This window comes from Bidens hawaiensis, unplaced genomic scaffold, assembly GCF_021521415.1.
Source record: "Bidens hawaiensis isolate Kalapana, Puna unplaced genomic scaffold, B.hawaiensis_p1.1 tig00009196_1, whole genome shotgun sequence".
In the NCBI taxonomy this organism is placed as follows: domain Eukaryota; kingdom Viridiplantae; phylum Streptophyta; class Magnoliopsida; order Asterales; family Asteraceae; genus Bidens; species Bidens hawaiensis.
The window spans coordinates 302,262-319,002 of record NW_027491680.1 but is presented as its reverse complement, the minus strand read 5'-3'; the positions used below and the strand labels follow the sequence as shown (position 1 = coordinate 319,002).

Here is a 16,741-nt window from a genome sequence, read left to right as displayed (position 1 = left end):
TGGTTAGGCTTTGTGTTGTGAACCGGACTTGTGATTTTCGGTTCACAAATCTAACATTACTGCTTGTTTCATAATCGGTATTAAAAACTATTTTTTCTTTGTATTGTAACATGTTCTATGATTTTTACAATAAATATTTAAAAACTAGTTGACAAATATGGGTATAACATGCTCGTAGATAGAAAGTGTTAAAAAGTTGACAGGTGTTTGATTAAAGAAAACTTTTAAACTGTAAACTCATAACAAAGTCATTTCTTGAAAATTCTATAAACCAGATGTTACCAAAATATTATTATTATTATTATTATTATTATTATTATTATTACACTACCAAATTCCATTATTAATTGGACCAGATGTACCAAAATATATATTATACTGTGACTTGGTGAGATTAATAATAATAATAATAATAAACAATTAAATAAAAATAAAATAAAAAAGATTCGACAAATAATTAAAAGACAAGGGACCAATGAACTGGCAGCCAGTGTCAACAGATAGAAGCCACTTTCCAAGTAAATTATCCCCACCATCCAAAATCACCTCGAAAAGCCAATCCATATCCAATATCCTCTCGATGACTAGACTCAGTAGTACTTCTACTTCAGCCGTCTGATAGATACAACATTATATATTACGTCCCCACATCTAAATAATAACATCCAAACCCACTCCTTAAACAAAATACTTAATTACTCTCAGATTCAACACATATATGATCATATTTTCTCTATCTTAATTAATGGAGTGTTTTTCATCATTTGCATCACTTGTTCAATCTCGTTGCCATCCTCAACCAGTTTCAATGCCAATATCAGGTCAGTTGACTTTAAATATATATGAAGATGTTTGTTTAAGTATATTAAAGAGACAAGATTAGATCTGGGAATATTTATTGTTTTTCTTTAATATTGGAAAATAAATAGTTTTGATTTGGCAACGTTTGATCATGTTCTCTGGTTAAGCTTTTATCGGACAAATGAACAGTTAATACAAATGAACACAAACAATTTTTTATTTGATTTGGCTAGCCGAGAATGGTCGGTGTCAACGGTTTGTTTTGGTGTTTCCTTTTTAACTTCTATATGTAAATGTTAATATTTATGTATAAATTAATTATATAATATTCATATATATTTTTGTTTTATAGTTAATAATTTTGCTAAAATCTATATGATAGGATTAGAAAAGTAAATAAAAATATTGAAAACCTTTAATGAACAAACATAAATGAACAACGAACGTAAATGGATGTAAGCGAACGCATTATCGAACGTTCACGAACACAACTGAACGGACATGGCCTATGTTCGTGTTTGTTCATTTAGCTAATCGAACAAACTTCATGCCGAACATACGGTTACAGCCCTAGAAGTAATTATAAGCCTTTTCTTCTTATTTACATATATACAGGTCAATCATAATATTATATGAGACTAATTTGTAAATCCGGTGGGCTAACAGAGTACTAAGAACAACTGTCCTGCAAGATGTCAGCATATGGCCACCAGATGGAGCGGGAATATTCTGCACACGGTCTCACAAGCGAAGACGGATCTGGTAAGTTATTTATGGAGGTGTAGATTTTACTATTAAATGATTAAATCGTGTTGTTCGTGTGATGTTGCAGACATGGGAAGCCAGTTTAGATTGGAATCTGTGATCTATATGTCATCATGTGCTGCAACTGTATTCATTGGTGGACTCGTGATAGTCGGGATATTGTTGATGACTTTGCTTACTGCATTGACTGTAATGTTACAGTCGTGTCAAAGTCGAGAAGCTGGAGTCGTTGAAGCTGTTAAATCCGATCATCATCATCATAATCATATTCATAATCATCATCATGATTATTGTAAAATGGCTGCTTTAAACGCGGAGATTAATAACTTTGAAGGTTATACTCTGCCTGAATTTTGCAAGGATGTTGCGGTGAAGTATATAAAAGAAGGTCATTACATGAGAGAATTGAATAATTCAGTGTCATTAGTTGAGAATTACTTCGATGGAGTTACACCGAACGATGATGGTCATGATGTCGTGTTAATGGACATAGATGACTTTCTGCCTATCAATTATTTGGGTGCTAATCCGTTGTTGTACAGGTAATCAACGATTCTGTTAAAGTTGATGTTATAAAATCTAATGGGCTAATAAATTAACATTTTCTTAAAAAACTTGTATGGTACAGATACAATCGATACGGTTATGATGATTGTGTTAGAGAGGCGAAACATATGAAACATGTTTTCTTGGTTGATTTGTACAAAAAACTCGAATCTAGTGGATGGCCGTTGGTTTTGTTATCGAGGAAGCCTGAAAAGCTACGAGACGCCACCTTTGAGAGCCTGAAGTTAGCTGGATGTGGTGGTTGGTCAAAGTTAATCATGAGGTAATTATAAAATAATGAAAATCCCGTCAGATATTATATTAAGTATTGTTAATTTGTTAATCAACTATTTATAGGAGTACGTAAATAATTGTTAAAATATGGTGCAGATCTAATGATGGGATGAAAATGGACACACGCAATTACTTTTTGAAACAGAAAACGGAGATTGAATCCGAGGGTTACCACATTCAGGCTGTGATCAGCAGCCATATGGATATGTTTGTAGGTCCGTTTATGAAAACACGAAACTTCAAGCTTCCGAACCTTCTTCCTATTGGTCCAGCGCAGAACACTGCATAAGTTTGTGCAGTATTGTATATAGGTTTTTTGTGGTTATATTTTTCGGGTACAAGATTGGGAATCAAGATGAGATTATTATTTTTGTTTTTCTACTTTTGTATCAATCAACAACATGAGGACCACATATATTAATGTTATGTATATTGGTTTGATTTCAGAAAAGGAATGTTTGAATTATTCTGTTTTAAAGATGATGAATTTTTGTGGGGCCTTCACTTGTTACATCTATCATTTTCTTTTTGCCTTAAATCCAGTCTAGATATAATATGTATGGATACACATACACTCTCCATCTAATACCCATTTTAATTAGGAAACTAAGAAAACTGTAGAAAAAACTCGTATGTTTTACTTTAAATGTTGGAACAGTTAGTACAAAGGCGTAGGAAGCGTGAGAAGCAATGGTTGGAGTCACGCAGTGGCATATTTGTAAACGTGAACAGGTTTTCACTTATCAAAGGGCATACTGAACATTTTATAGTTTTTGGAATGTGGAATACCCAAATTAGACCCTTGAAAGTAGAAGTGCACAAAAAAATCGGAACTTGAAATTTCGAAGCACTTATAATCAATATTTTTTTTGGTTTATAGAACTTAATTCACCCAAGCATAAAACAAAAAAAAAGTGATGATGAAACTATCTAAACAAAGAATTGGAACTGAAAAGGGGACGTTTCGATTTGGACTCAATACACCAAACGAGTGTTTCTGCATCTACCGACTGCCTTCCTGGGTTCCAATTTCCAAACCACTGGTTAGTACAACGCTTGTGGTTGGATTGTAAAGTAAGCTCACTTGAATTATGTGTTTAGTTGTGAAAGTAAAGATAAAGTAATTGCAATAGCTCTTCACTTGCGCCATTTTCAACATACCATTAACATTTAACACCTATCTTCAACACCTAATGCATGCTTTGAACCTCAAAGATCTTTTCTATTTGCTTCATCGAAGATGATGATAAGACTGGTAGAGTGTCTGTGCTCGTGCTCACAACCGGGACTAGGATTATGCGTTTATACATTTTCTATAACTCATCAAAATGCTTCCAAAATGTGCCATATAAATTGCATATATTGGTTGATGGTCAATAAATCTTTAAAGTTGTTAGCAGTATTCATTTTTAGCTTATTTAAAACCATAAACTGCTAATTATGTTAACACAGCCACTATGATAAATTATGCTTAGAAAATAATGAACCCTCCCTGAAAAATGATTCAAACTCGCATATGACGGTCACCACAACATTGGCACCTGGCAGTATGAGTATTTATAACTCGGGGGAAACTCGCAAAAATTAAGCCTTAAATCGTTTCACACATGAATTGTTACAGTTAAACAACACGAATACAAACACAGAATACTTTATAACAAGATCCAGGTGCTAGATTATTATATAAAGAGAGTACAAACTAACATGCTTACTTCCATTATCAATCCAGGTGCGCGATAGGCGATACCACCCAATTACCAGCATAGAAAACTTGGCGCAAAGGACTGAACCACATAACGGTCATCATATCCTGTGAGTATGATATTACGCAGGCTCCTTACGCTTTCCGGGAGATTAGTTTCCACGAGATTAGTTTTCAGATCATAATGTAACAGGCTAGTCATGGTATTGGGTTGAGCTGGTTTCTTGAAGATGATATGTCTCTTATTTACCACACAACATATGGGAAATGGAATATCGGTATAAGGGTGTATGTTTTGGTACCAAAGGTCCGCAATAACTAATAAATGCAACTTTTCCCACTTCATCTTATTAGAACTTATTTTAAGAATCCATATGTCAGCTTTTTGCACAGAAACTTGATCTAGAAGAGCATGACACCATTCATCTCAGCAAGAGAATATTGGTCTTTCATACGCTCATCACTGGAACCTGACCGTCCTGGTAGGGGGGCTTGATAAAATCTCTCTTTCACGGTGTCCATGGAAACCAGGCGATGAGAACTATGAACATCCCAATATAGGTATCTGGCTTTAACTGACACCGGATCACCCCAATAGTACTGTCCACCAATATTACTAGGAACTTCTATCTTTTTCCACTTTGAGAAATCGGAAAGGCTAGAGACAACTTTGCGTACGAGGACAAGGATGTGACATTGGATTGGAGGCCCCATAAACACGTGAATCACCTTGTATAGTCTCAGATATCCATCATAGCAAAGGCTTATGCCACATTTGCTTGTATAGTGTCCTCCGCAAGATGTAGAACATTTAGGAAGATGCATTCCCCTTTCGGCGTATAGATCATACGCATACAAATATTCTCTGTTATTAGGTTCTGCAATCAGAAGGTTCTCATTACACCAAGACTTTATCCGTCCTATAGTTCTCGTGAACTAGAAACTACGTATTTTAAGATCTTCCTGTTCAAATTCCAGTTTTTTGTTTATTTCCCGTACGATAACCTGGCGTGCTTTGTGATATCCACTTGACCTCTGGATGATGAAAGAGGCATGATCTAGCAAGATCTGATGTTGAATTATGTTAAACCATCGTTTGCAGACATATTTACCCCTGTAACGGAGTGTTCTAACAGAGAGTCTTTCAAGAATCTCTTTAACAATCTCATCGGGTAAAAGTGCAAACCGATCAACTTTCTTAATCCTCGACGGCCTCGCTTCCTCTACAGATTCTTGTATGCATTTGCTCATAGCCGTCTTCATCGACTTCTGTTTCAAAATATGCATACAATTTCTCGTAAGCAAAAACATAAATCTGTTGTAATCTAGAAGGAAACATGCAATGGTTTTTGTGTCTAATTCAATTAACTGGATGCAAATGAATAATCAATAACATATATGGAATGCATACAAACTCCCAGTGTTTTAATTTTGCTTGACAGATGAGTTTGTATGGTGCTTAATTATTTATAAGCATGATTCTGACATTTTAAAGTGCTGAAAAAATGTGGTTGATAAAAATGTCACTATATATTCTTGAAAGTATCAGCACAAAACACTTAATTATCAAGTTAAAACAGTCATTGGTTACAGTTGAGTATTTGTTGGTTGGTTAACATATGGACTATAGAAATAGATTCAATCCACAGATGGAAGCTACAATCACATACAAAAAACCCAAGGACTTTATGGTGAAATTACTGAATTTAAATATGTGGAGCAAAGACTGTTGGAAAAATATTGGATTGAGCAACACGAGGAACATGTTAACTTTTTTTGGTAACTCACCACGACTCTTTGAATACTATTAAGTTAAATGAAAACTTGAACCAAGAAATTACAACACCCTATCAATCTATTTTATACTAGACTCAAAACCTAAATCAACTAGGTGACTCAAAAACTTTTGAACTTATCCTAGCTAATAAAACAGATAAACTTAATTACTTTAAACAATTAAATAAACTAAAACAACCAAGATTAACACTTCAAATATGTGTTCCTAATCAAGTACACTTCTTGTCTCCATTTCGTTCATAGAACATCCAGTATGGAGCAACAGTTAACAAATAATTTAAAAAACAAGAATTCCGATATGCAATTTGGTTCGAATATGGAAAAATGCAATTAAACTGCAACTTTGTTCCAAGGATACCTATTTCCTGTGGACTAATATGCTATATGACTAAATTGGGCTTCAATACTAACAGAAGTATATAATCAAATAATACCAAAATCATACAAAGTACTTAGTAATGTTTTGGTTCAATCTATAGCTAGCCACAAATCTTTTAACACAAATGAATTGCATCAAATCAATTATCACAAGATATTAAGCAGTTCTAAATGAAGTTGGGTTTGAAACATCTTTCCAACGCTCGATGAATAAACTAAAGTTAGCAGAAATAGAATGCAATAATCAGCCAGATGTATGGATTTGTAAAATCTGTAACACATGTGTAATCAACGGATCTAAACAAAGAGATATGCCATATGTATCTTTGTTTGATATATATTCATGCACGACACGCGATCACTTAATCGATCTTCAAGATATACATCCACCGATCGATGGATTATGTTAAGGAATTAAGTTATAGGCCCTAAGTTAGGATCCAGTGAATCCACATTCCAGGCACATAAAAAATGAGACATCTCAAGATTAAATAAAAGAAGAGCACATAAATTTCTAGAGACAAAAAGGTGGCGAGAAAAAAACCTGTAAGTGGCTAGCTTCCATCGGTAAAGAAATGGAGGATGATCGGAGTAGATTTGTGGTGGTTAATGAATCGGATGAAAGAATTAGGGCTTAATTCAGTAGAAGAAGATATATACATCCAGTTGAAAAAGATGACTGTAACGGTAGCGGCGGGCTAGCTGTAGTAATTGAGTTTATATTTTTAGGTTTTCTTATTGAAATATCTTTGGCTTATCTTTTCTTCTTTTTATTTTCCTTTTTTTTATTACATCGTCTAGAATTATTGTACCTAATATTTGAGTGAGCATTACTACTAATTTTGACGTTTTATGCATGACTTAACCAGGAACACCATCAAATAGAATAAAAAACCCCTTTTAAATAATTAGATTTTGAACATGAGAACTCAAATATCTCAAACTTCAATTATCAACACATGTCATTAAACTAGAAGACAACTAAAATAGCTTTAACTTTTAACTCCTTTTCTTTCGACACTATATTGGTCGGCGAAGAGAATATCGTAAATTAACCTTAATCTACCACATCACTAGTTTTTCTGCGTCATTTTTCGTCCTACTGCGCCGAAATGATTAAACTATAATTGTGTGATTTCTTGTTTTAACTAAGTAAAACATCCACCGCGTTGCGACGGCGAGTCGGTATTGGTTAAGTTCACTACATCATCGACACTAGAAAAACAAAAGTAAATCTATAAAGACCCAAAAATCAGCACACATGTAATTTGTGATCGAAGCGACACGAATATGGTTGGTATTGATTAGGTTGATCCGCTACTGACACCAAAACTAAAAAATAAGTTAGTAAACAATTAGAATATGACGACACTCGTATAGATTACGGAACTAAAATATGTAATATATTTAAAGCGACGTTTATTCGGTTGCTAAAACTTGGACGTTTGTAAAATTCGGATGGTTTAGCGGCTAGTCGACATAAATCTGGTCTAAATTCAGCGAAAAGAAAGAAAAACAAAAATCGTGCGTCGCGGGGTGATTGAACGCGAATTTGGCCGATATCAATGTTATCGACATTCAATCATCTTAAACATATGTTAATAAGCTCAAAAAATAATGACAAACGAATAATATAAGAAACCGGAAATTAAATCTCATGAAATGTTAAAACCGGAAGCAACATGTATTGAACATGCACATTAAACCTCTAATCTACCTATTCTAATAAAGTAAAAATAATTGTAGACACGTGTTGGTTTGTGGTTAATTATCATAAATTTTTTCCCTCAAAAACTAATATATTTCATAGATTAATAATTATTCACTTTCATTTTACACTCCATTTATATTATATCTATAACATAATTAAATTATTCACTTTTCTTTAAACTCTATTTATATTATATCTATACACTTTTATAAAAATAAATATTTACATATTATATTATATTTCATAACATATTTGGTGAAATCCAAAAATCAACAACAAACCGTGTTTGTTAAATATTGAAAAAGTATATAATTTTAAATGTTATTAACATATTATACTATGAATAATTTTGAAGAATGTAAATAAAAAAAACAAAAAAAAAAACTCTAATATGTTTTCGATTTAAGAAGTAATTTTTTTAATCATTGAATTATAAATACATGTTTAAAAGTTGATTTATTTTTAAAAAATAAATCTATTTATCTATTGTTTTTTTTGTACATTTTCATATAAATTTATAAATTATAAATATATGATTTCAATCTATCTATTATTTTTTCGGTTAATTTAATAAACTATACATATATGTGTTAAATTGTAAGGATAATATATACCAGTCACTTTCAAATATACTAAAGTTTATCATATTTAGTTTCTTGGGTTTTATATATCAAGGATTGTTGATTGTTTTGGGTTTTTTGTGAAATCATTTGATACAAATTAACTATATTTGGATCAAATTTGTTACGGGTAAAAGAAGGGTAACCTGAATATTTTTAAAATTTTGAGAATACAAATAGAGTTCTCGTCAAACATGTTATGAGTTCAAAGTTTTGACTTGAAAATGTTCGGGATTTATGGTTTTTATTGAGTGAAAAAGGTGGTTTTTCTATGTGTGTGAACTTATGATTAGTCTAATATTTTCGACCCCTCTAGGTAAAAGCTCAAGTTCCGCCACTGGCTGGTTGGCAACGAGAATCTCCTACGCCAATCCGGCCCTATTAATCCTGCATGAGCATCCTTCTTCTCAGCAAATTGTGATTGAAAATAAAATATTCCATTAAGAAAAAATAGGAGGATCAACAACATCGCAACATTTCTTAATTAATAGATCATGCCATCCTATATTGATCATTGAGCCGTTAAAAATCTCCAGCCATAAACAGTGATTGTATTACCTTGTTTAGCTCAATAGTTTTTTTCCTATTTGTTTTATCATTTGTCTTCTATGTAAGACAATTATACCATATGTTTACCCTTCAACTACAATTCTCTTTATATATCAATTGCAAAAATGGTTTCAAACACCGATTGTTGGTTCATCAGATTGTTGTGAAGCCAGTGACTCATCTTGGGTACTATATGATCTGCTTCAGATGATGGTTGGGTACTATGATTGACTTCTTCTGTAGCACTTTCAATCATCGGCACCCATCTCCACCAGTTCCCAAAGGTCTCGAGATCTGAGAATCGTTTTCATTTGAACGGACCTGCATTCGTAGTCGTCTACCAGAATTGAGGTTGGTTATGTAGGGAGAGCACTCGTAGGTTCAGCCATTTTCTCACAGGGTTATACGCTTCACTCTTTCAAGAACACACTGTGCTCTAATAACACAATGTTGGGATATAGATCACATAATGCATATAGTAACAGAGAACATAATGAATGACTCAAAGACTGGAACTTGATTATATTGTAAGGTGCATATTACAACTGAGATGAACTGGAACTAAATAGGGAAGAATTCAACGAATGGTACTGATTCAACCACAAGACTCGGACTGCTAACAAACATAGACGATGCGCTTTATTCAAAATTCAACAATACGCAAATGCATAAAACAGTAAATAACACGCGCATTCTATCAAGTTCCACGCCAGACAAGTTCAAATCATTCTTCAATAGCATCGTCTGCAAAGATCTGATGTTTTATTATGTTAAGCCATCGTTTGCAGACAAATTTACCAATGTCACAGAGAGTTGTCGCTGGTAGTCTTTCCAGGATCACTCTAATAATATCATCTGATAAAACCTTAAAGCGATCAACCTCCTCTTCATTCCTCATAGCCGCCGTCATCGAGTTCTGTTTCAAAATATGCATACATTTTCTTGTAAGCAAATACATAAATTTGTGGTAATCCAGAAGGAAACACGCAAGGGTTTTTGTGTCTAATTTTATTAACTTGATGCAATGAATAATTATCAACATATATGGAATGCATACGAACTCGTGTTTTAGTTTTTCTTGACAGATGAGTTTATATGATATTTAATTATGTATAGCATGATTCTGACATTTTAAAATGCTGAAAAAAGTGGTTGATAAAAAGTTAATATATTTTCTTCAAATTATCAAAGTTAAACTGCCATTGGTCACATAACATATATATGGATTATAGAAATAGATATAATCCGCAGATGGAAGCCACAGTCACGTACAAAAAACCCAAGGAATTTATAGTAAAATTACTGAATGTAAATCTGTGGACCGAATATTTGTTCCTAATCGAGTTCACTTGTTGGTTTTAATGTGGAAAAATACAATTGAACATTTGAACAGCAACTTTGTTCCAAGGATACCTATATTCCTATAAACTAATAAGTTATATGACTAAACTCGGCTTTTATAATTGATACTAACATAAATATATAATCAGATAATACCAAAATCATACAAAGTACTTGTTTTGGTTCAATCTAAAGCCACATTTCATTTAACACCATTGAATTGCATTAAAATATATTGGCAAGATATTTGAGGATAGATAATCACGGCCGGCCCTAGGCAAAGTGCGAGCCGGACTCCCGACCTGGGCACCGGGGTGGGGGACTAAATTTATATATATATATATATATATATATATATATATATATAAAAACGAAAAATTAAGACCTCAAAACTAACACTATATTTTTGCTATGTTTATTATTAGAAAAATCTTTCTAATAATACTCGAAGTTAGCAATAATAGAATGCAGTAATAAGTTAGATGTATGGATTTGATAAATCTGTAACAAAAATGGATCTAAACAAAAGATATATATATATATATATATATATATATATATATATAGAGAGAGAGAGAGAGAGAGAGAATGGTTCAAATAAGAATAAGGAGTTTCCTAGGAATGGTAAGAACCAACAAATTTTGACATTTGACATTACAAATTATGGTGAAAGAACAATTTTAGGAAACTATGTCGGATATTGGTAATTTTAAATCTCAACCATTGATTAACATGATCTGATGGCTATGATTTATTTCTAGTAAAACTACTTAATTTTAGGATAACCCTCCCTTATATATATATATATATATATGTTTGTTTGCAACGAATATATAGATCTCTACAAACGATGCATATATATTCAATACATGCAACCGGCCACTTAATCTGCAACATATAACATCCACCAATCGATGGATATTAACGAAGTTACAGGCCCTGAATTAAGATCCGATGAATCCACATTTACAAACGTTTCCAAGCACGTAAAAATTAAAGACATCTCAAGATTAAATAAAAGAAGAGTACATAAACTCCTAGAGACAAAAAGGTGGCGAGAAAAAAACCTGTAAGCCGGTAGATGCCATTCGATGAAGATGATCGGAGTAAGGTTTTGGTGGTTAATTGATCGGAAGAAAGGATTATGGCTTAATTCAGTTGAAGAAGAAGATAACTCCCGATGAAAAAGAGTGACTATTGTAGCAGTAGCGGTGGTGCTGTAGTAATTAATTGAGTTTATAACTTTTGGTTTTTTTTATCAAGATATCTTTTTATATCTTTTGACTTTTTGTACTTACTAAATAGTTAGCATTGAATATTTATCTTCTCATCCAATTAATGTAAATTTAGGTGTTTACTTTCGATCCCTACTTCTTTTACTTCTTTTACTGGGGTCGAAAATAAATAAGGTCCAAGCTTCGTCACCGTCACCGTCACCAATCCCTATTTTCCCGACACCATATAGGTCGGCGACGAGAATCCTATACAAGCCTTCACAAGCCTTAATTTGCGGAGCTACTGACCATTTCTCTTGCACTTTTCGTCCTATTTTGCCGGAAAAATTAGGAGAATATAACTCATAATATAAAACATTCAATGCTATTTTGATAACTTTCTTAGTCAATTTGGCTATCTTGGGATTTTTTTAATATCCTCTTCCACATTAATTAATATTATAGTATTCAACTAGCATATTATAAATGATGCTTATCAAAAGAGGTCACTATTTGAAAATGAGTTATTTTAGAGTTATTTTCTTACCGTGATTTTAATTTATTTGAAATTATTTTCATCGATTTTCCTACAAAAAGTGACAAGTGTTTGAAAACTCATTTCCAACATTTTTCCAACAACTCTTCCTACAAAATCACTATAAAAGTATGTAGTTGTAAAGTTCTTACAATTCTCCAACAAAACCTATTTTATATTTTTTTATATTTTATGTTGTTTTCGAATGAAAATAATAAACATAATTGATAATTGTATTTTTTTTTGAAAATTTGTTGGAGAATTATCAACAATTTTCCAACGAAAAATTGTATTGTTATCATTTTGTTGCAATACTATAGCAAAATTAAAGCCAATACTTTTTGTTGTTGGAAGTTCTTTTGACATTTATTAGAATTACGGGTGTTCATTGGATCGGATAACATATTATTCCGTATGAATTGTTTGGATTCGCAATTTTTAGGACCCTATCTGAAATCATATCCGAATTAAGGGTATTCCGATCCAAATTGATTTCGGATAGATTTGGATCGGATTTGGATAATCCGAAGTAGTTCAAATAACCCGAAATAGAACGTATAACATTCAAACAAACTTCTAATTAAATAAAAGTACAAAAATGGAAAATTAAAATAAAACATACACAAAGAAAACTCAAACTTCAAACAAAAGTCGAATTAAATCCATGATCCATCATAATTTCAAAAATTAAATCACATGTTATTTATTCGGATTATTCTGATATCCGATTTTTTTGACATATCCCAATCCGAATTAGTTATTTGAATATTCGGATCGATCCGATCTGATTCTAATATCCGATTAAGAATTCGGATCCGATTATTCGGTTTTTATTTTCGGTTCGGATTTCGATTTTTTTTTTCGGATTTTGAATTTTCTGAACACCCCTAATTAGAAATACATGTTCTAGAAATTTAGTTGGAAATTTTCATAGAAAAATGAGATACTTAATTTCTAGTAGTGGGTTTTGAAATATCTAGAATGGACAACAAATTTATTTACTTTCACTTTGAATTTATTAGTTGTTTTTGTTTAGAAAAGATCTGTATTTCATTTTATTTTTTTTGGGGGGGAGGGGGGTGGAATTAGAATGATGCTCCTCGGTTTCCTTAGGTTCTGCAGTTTCGTTCTGTTATTGATATGGGTAATTGGAATCTTTTGCCATGGATTCATAGGAGAGACGCCATAACTGCAGACCAATGGTTATGAGAGCAAGCGCTTTCGTTGCATGAATTTTCTAAATTATTAAGACTCTCCCAATGAAAACGCAGGAGTAGACAATGGGCAGTGAACCCACATGTTTTAGCATGATTGATCAAGTTGATCCAATCTTCAAAACATTTGTCATCACCATAAGCTTCTATTAGCTTTTGGATATTAGGATTTTATTCATTGATTTTAGTTCTTGATCGAAAAATTCGAATTTAAGAGGATTTGAAACTCTACACTTTACGGGAAGATTTGCATTCAAGAGTACGTGATTTATTGTAAATTAAGTAATTAGATGCCTAAATTTTGATGCATTATAGCTATGTTCTTTAAAAGCTTAATAGAACTAATTACGCTAGGCATTGCAATGTGACGTAGATTTTACATATATATATACTTATTTTAACAAGTGCGTTTTCATTCAAATACGCTTTCTTTTCTTATTTTATGAACACATTTTATGTTAAATTAATCAGTCATTAGTTATTATCGTAGAATCCAGCTTATTTGTAAGTAGAGTATCATATCAATTTGGTATCAATAAGAACCTAGCTTGTGGTTAGTTAAGTAAACTCATTTGTTCTGTCATGAGTTTGGTTCATGTGAAATTAGTGAAGACAGACTATTGACTTGCACCATTTTTAACTATGACAGTACTATGACACCAGTGATCGAAAACTTGCCATACCAAAAGCGTTTATTATTTTATCACAACCACTTAAAAAATTAAAACAACACGAAATCGTGCTTAGAAATTTTAAATTTTTTTTGACACTAGTGAAAAGTTGAACTGATGACTGGGCGGTCTGCTTACAACATTCACACGATGAATGGTATATAACCCGAGAGGTGTTAACGAAATGTCCTAAAATGTTTCATGCGATCTGTTGTTACAATTAAACAACACGAGTACAAACACAGTTTACATTCTTAAAAGATCCAGGTGCTAGATTATTAAATAAAAGAGAGTACAAACATGATTAATTTCTTACTCGATCCGGGAGCACGATAGGAAAACTTGGTGCTATGGACTGAACCACATAACGGTCATCATATCCTGAACTAATAGTTACATTTCCCCTTTCTGCGAGATTAGTTTCCACGAGATTAGTTTTCAGATCATAACGTACCAGGCTAGTCATGATCTTTCGTGGATTTGGTTTCTTGAAGATGATATGTCTCTTATTTACCACGCTACACATGGGAAATGGCATATCAATCTGAGGGTATACGCTAAAGTACCAATGGCACGAAATATTTAACGAATACGTCTTTTCCCACTTATTGTTATGAAGATCTTTAAGAATCCATATGTTAGCTTTGTTCCCAGAAACTTTATCAAGGAGAGCAAGGAAACCATTCATCTCAACAAACGAATGTTGGGTTCTTGTGCGATCGTCACTTAAACCTGGTAGGCGTGTTTGATAAAATCTCTCTTTCACGGTGTCCATGGAAACCAGGTGATCAGAACTATGAACATCCCAATGAAGGTATCTTCCTTGAACTGAAACAGGATCAGCCCAATAGTACTGCCCTTCACCCATATTACTAGGAACTTCTATCTTTCTCTAGTTTGCGAAATTGGAAAGAATACATACAACTTCTGGTGCCAAGACAAGGATGTGACATTGGATTGGCGGGCCCATAAACATGTGAATCACCTTGTATCGTCTCCGGTATCCATCGTAGCAAAGGCTTATGCCACATTTACTTGTATAGTGTCCTCCACTAGATGTGGAACACTGAGGAAGATACATACCTTGCTCTGTGAATAGATCGTACGCATACAAATATTCTCTTCTATTTGAATCAGCTATCAAAAGGAACTCATTACACCAAGACTTTATCCGTCCTCTGCAAGGTATTTCAAGATCTTGTTGTTCGAATTCAAGCTTTTCGTTTACTTCCCGCACGACAACTTGACGTGCTTGGTGAAGTCCACTTGACCTCTGGATGATGAAATAAGTGTGTTCTAGCAAGATTTGGTTATTAATTGTGTTAAACCATCTCTTGCTGACATATTTGCCCCTGTATCGGAGAGTTTGAGCAGGGAGTCTTTTAAGGATATCTTCAGTAATGTCATCTGGTAAAATTGTGAACCGATCAACCTTCGTTGTCCTCTGTCGCCTCTCTTCTACTACGGATTCTGGCATTGCCTTTGTCATAGCCTTCTCCATTGATTTCTGTCAAAATATGCAACCTTTTCTCGTAAGAATAAACGTGAAGAAGAAACATAACTTTGTTGTTATACGGAAGGAAACATGCAAGGGTTTTTGTGTGTAGCTCTATAAACTGGATGCAAATGAATAATCAGTGACATATATGAAATAATGCATACAAACTTGTGCTTAAGTTTTGCTTGACAGACTAGTGTTTATAACATGTTTTTTATTTATGTAAGCAAGCATGATTGTGACATTGCAAAGTGCTAAGACATTTAGTGGATCAAATGTTTACTAAATTTTCTTGACAGTATCAACATAAGATTACTTCAAGATCAAACTGAAACTGTCATTAGTAACATTTGAGTATAGTCATAAGTCATTGTAGCGTGCTTGACAGTATAATTTGTTGTTTGGTTAACATATGGACTATAGAAATAGTCATCAATCCCCGGATGGAAAGTTACAATCACATACAAGATATCAAAGGAATTAAATGGTGAAATCACTTAATGTAAATCTGTGAAGCTAATACTTGGTCCTAATCAAGTTTCTTAATTCCATTCAATACCATCAACGGTATGGAGCACAGTTCACAAATCATGTAAAATACAAGAATTCGGACACGTAAATTGGTTTGAATGTAGAAAATACAGTTGAACTGCAACTTTGTTCCAAGGATACCTATTTTCCTATGAACTGATAAGTTATATGATTAAATTGGGCTTTAATACTAACAGGAGTATATATATTTCCTAATAATACCAGAATGTGAAAAATCATAGATAAAATTTTTAGGATGGAGAATGAGATTTTTTGTTGTTTTTGGGTGTTCCATAAATCCCATTCACGTCATTTGTAGAGCTTCTTTCTCTATTAAAGATCGCTAACACGGGTTAAAATGAGTCACTCTAGTGCTTTCAAACTTGTGTTAGTGATCTTTAATGTGTTAGTAATCTTTAACGGAGAAGGAAGTTCCGCAAATATTGGCATCACAAACCGTGAATGGGATTTATGAAACACCCAAAAAAACAAACAAACAAACCCCACCTCTTACCCACAAACTATCATAAATTGTCAAAATTCTCCATTCAAAAAAAAATCCAGAATAAAGGCC

The 16,741-nt window shown here is 33.0% G+C and overlaps 1 protein-coding gene and 2 pseudogenes across 1 annotated transcript; 1 reads left to right on the top strand and 2 right to left on the bottom strand.

The window, feature by feature from the left end:
• The first annotated feature begins 684 nt into the window (after window positions 1–684).
• Window positions 685–2,910, top strand: LOC143531603 (uncharacterized protein At2g39920-like). Its single transcript, XM_077026864.1, has 5 exons — window positions 685–821; window positions 1,468–1,563; window positions 1,634–2,108; window positions 2,195–2,395; window positions 2,503–2,910. Exons 2-5 carry the CDS (start codon window positions 1,494–1,496, stop codon window positions 2,693–2,695), a joined length of 939 nt encoding a protein of 312 aa, XP_076882979.1. The 5' UTR covers window positions 685–821; window positions 1,468–1,493; the 3' UTR covers window positions 2,696–2,910.
• A 1,250-nt stretch (window positions 2,911–4,160) lies between these two features.
• Window positions 4,161–6,848, bottom strand: LOC143531631 (uncharacterized; annotated as a pseudogene).
• A 6,509-nt stretch (window positions 6,849–13,357) lies between these two features.
• Window positions 13,358–16,451, bottom strand: LOC143531602 (F-box protein At3g07870-like; annotated as a pseudogene).
• Window positions 16,452–16,741: the final 290 nt, after the last annotated feature.